This window comes from Magnolia sinica, chromosome 8, assembly GCF_029962835.1.
Source record: "Magnolia sinica isolate HGM2019 chromosome 8, MsV1, whole genome shotgun sequence".
NCBI lineage: Eukaryota > Viridiplantae > Streptophyta > Magnoliopsida > Magnoliales > Magnoliaceae > Magnolia > Magnolia sinica.
This window is the reverse complement of record NC_080580.1, coordinates 78,796,510-78,799,601: the sequence shown is the minus strand read 5'-3', so window position 1 is coordinate 78,799,601 and position 3,092 is coordinate 78,796,510. Positions and strand designations below refer to the sequence as shown.

General features: G+C 46.9%; 1 protein-coding gene across 1 annotated transcript; it reads left to right on the top strand.

The window, feature by feature from the left end:
* The first annotated feature begins 549 nt into the window (after positions 1 to 549).
* LOC131254328 (uncharacterized) lies at positions 550 to 1,359 on the top strand. Its single transcript, XM_058255317.1, has one exon. It carries the CDS (start codon positions 550 to 552, stop codon positions 1,357 to 1,359), a length of 810 nt encoding a protein of 269 aa, XP_058111300.1.
* Positions 1,360 to 3,092: the final 1,733 nt, after the last annotated feature.

Genomic DNA, 3,092 nt, shown 5'->3' with positions numbered 1-3,092 from the left:
TCTCAGCTCAAGATAACAGCAATCTCCTGCTGGCCCCCTCTAAAGCGGAACTGTTTTAGGCAGTGAAGGAGTTTCCACAAGACAGGGCCGCTGGCCTGGACGGTTTCTCTAGTGCCTTCTTCGCCCAATGTTGGTTAATTGTGGGAGATGATCTTCATAAGGCAGCTCTTTCCCTGTTTAAAGGAGTTGAGTTCCCCAAAGCTTTCTCATCTTCCCTGATTTGTCTTGTCCCTAAGAAAAATCCAGTTGTGGCCCTCTCGGACTTTCGTCCTATCAGCCTGTGCAATGTCGTTTATAAGATCTTTGCTAAGATCCTAGCAACTAGGCTGAATAGGCTTCTCCTGAAGCTGATTTTCCCGGAGCAAGGGGCGTTCATGAAAGGTCGGAAAATAGCAGAAAATACAGCGTATGCTCAAGAAGTTATCAAAGAGCTGAAGAGAAAAACAGAGGTGGGAACTTGGTGATAAAATTGGATCTTGAAAAAGCTTATGACAGAGTTGACTAGGGTTTCCTAAAAGCGGTGCTTCTCAGATTTGGTTTCAGCCAACAATGTATCACCTTGTTGGAAAGATGTTGGGGAAACAACTGGTTCTCGATTTTAATCAATGGGGAGGCTGTGGGTTATTTCAAATCTTCAAGAGGGCTTCACTAAGGAGACCCCCTATCTCTTTCGTTTTTAATCCTGGCTTCAAAGTTTTCTCTTTAAGTTTCTGCCATCTGATTGCTAGCGGCAAGAGTCAGTTTTTCAAGTTGCAAAGAAGGTGCCCTCTCCCGTTGCACCTTCTTTTTTCAGACAATACTCTGTTGTTCCTAAATGGCAACAGAGCCTCCATCCAAAAGGTTAACGATTTCTTGGCTGCCTACCAAAATACATCAGGCCAGCACATTAATCACCAGAAAAGCTACTTCCTTTGTTCTACAAATCTCCCTGAAAGTCGAATCAGATCCCTAGAGCGCCTTCTGAGTATGAGAAGGGGCAATGCGGGGGAACGTTACCTGGGAGCGCTGCTTCTCACAGGCAGAGCAAAGACAGCAGACTATCAGTACTTGTTAGACAAGATGGAGAAGAGAGTTAGCGGCTGGAAAGCCAAGTTGTTATCACAGGCAGGCAGAACTGCCCTGATCAAGCATGTGCTAGGGAGCATTCCCCTCCACGTTCTGGCTGCAGCAGAGATCCCTAAACAGGTGCTAGCAAATCTTAATCAGTGCTTCCCCAGATTTTTCTGGGGCTGGTCAAATGGTAGGCGAAAGCTCCCCTGGATTGCTTGGAAGAAGATAGCCAGGCCTATGGAAGAGGGCGGTCTGGGAATCAGGAACCTCCAAGAGGTTGTGAATGCTATGAGAATGAAAATGGCCTAGAGTGTTAAATTTGGAGAGTCCAAAGGCCCTTAGGCTAAGCTCATGTGTGCTAAACACTCGGTTGACATCCAGCTGCTGCATTCTGTGTCTTCTCACTTGGTGGCCTCCCCACTGTGGAAAAGAATTAGGACGATGCTGCCTGTGATCGACGATAATGTGCAGTGGCATGTGGGCAGCAGCAAGGGCAGCCTATGGAAGGTGAATTGGTCAGGGCTAGGCCAGTTAAGACATCTTGCCTCTTGCCTAATTCCTGACGCCATTCTCGACCAACCTATAAAGGATTTCCTGGAACCAGCGGGACCTCTCTCGCCTTCCTCGGCCTTTTCCTTTCTCCCTCAAGAAGTGCTAAATATCATATTTCAAGAGGGATTCGCCCTCTTGTCGAGGAGTGAAGGCAATTTCTAGCCTCATGACCCTTCAGGGTGCTTTTCGTTGAAATTAGCTTGGAAGTTGTGCAGGGTGCAACATGCTCCTAGAAGCTGGTCCGTTTCGGTTTGGCAAGGAAAATTACCACCAAAAATGGCCTTCTTTTTATGGCATTTGATGCATAAAGCAGTAGTGGTTGATACTCGGATTCAAGAGAAAGGTATCCAGCTCGCGTCTCAATGTATCTACTGTGCGATAAATCAATTATCTCGCCCTAATGTGGAGTCTATCCGTCATCTATTTCTCTATGGCTAGCTAGCTCGCCATATCTGGAGCCACTTTAGAAATTTTTCAGGTGTCTCGTTTATGGAAGGTCAATCTGTGGATGAGCGGCTTAGGCAATGGTGGACGGCTTCCTCCATTACTGGTTTCTCTCCTTTCATCAGAAAAATGCTTCTTGAAGCTATTCTTTGGGTTATTTGGTGCTCTCAAAATGCAGCAAAATTTGATGGCAAACCGGTGAGGTTGTCCAGAAGCATAGCTGAGATCAAGTGGACGTTGAAGTCCCTCTTGGAGATCCAGGGCGAGTTAAAGCTTTTGCCCTTTTCTAGTCTTTCATGGTGGGTCGACCGGGGCCTCCCCCCCCCCCCCCCCCCCCGATTGGGCCAAACTAAATACTAATGGCTCATCTAGGGGAAATCCTAGCTTGTCCGGAGGTGGAGGAATAGTTAGAGATGCGAGTGGGTCTTTCATTTTTATTTTTCTGGCAGGCTATGGGTGAGGTTCCAACAACATGGCGTAATTGAGAGCGGTTCATGACAGCCTCTTCTTGGCTATCAACAAAGGGATCTCCCTCCTGGAGATTGAATCGGACTCTAAGTTTGTCATAGACATTATCAATGGTCAGGTTTCTCCTTCTTAGCGTTGGAAGCATTGGATATTTAGGATTAAGGCCCTCATGGAGAATGTATCCACCGTTTGCAGATTTATTAAATGGGAAGGAAATGGCCTAGCTGACGACTTGGCCCGGATGGGGGGCGACTCACAGTCCTCCAAATTATTTCTCCATCCTCGTGATCTCCCGACCTCCGTAGAATCCCATTCTCGACTCCCAGCGCCCATTCGCCAGGTTCCGATCCTGGGATGCTACAAGGAGGATTTTGTACATCAGTTTGATTCGTAACAAGCATAACCAAAGGCATAACCCACAAACAACAACCAAAAACTTCATCACATTTCCACTATAATCAAAAACTTTACAAGTACAATAAGCATAAGGGAAATACAATGAAGATAGACCAAAAGCTCCAAAAGAAGATCAGCTACGCGCCCAAGCCTCAGCGCTGCTGCGAACCAACGTCACCTGC

What these genes read in the sequence shown, in the direction of transcription:
- LOC131254328 (XM_058255317.1), top strand. Translation starts at nt 550, where the DNA reads ATGTATCACCTTGTTGGAAAGATGTTGGGGAAACAACTGGTTCTCGAT.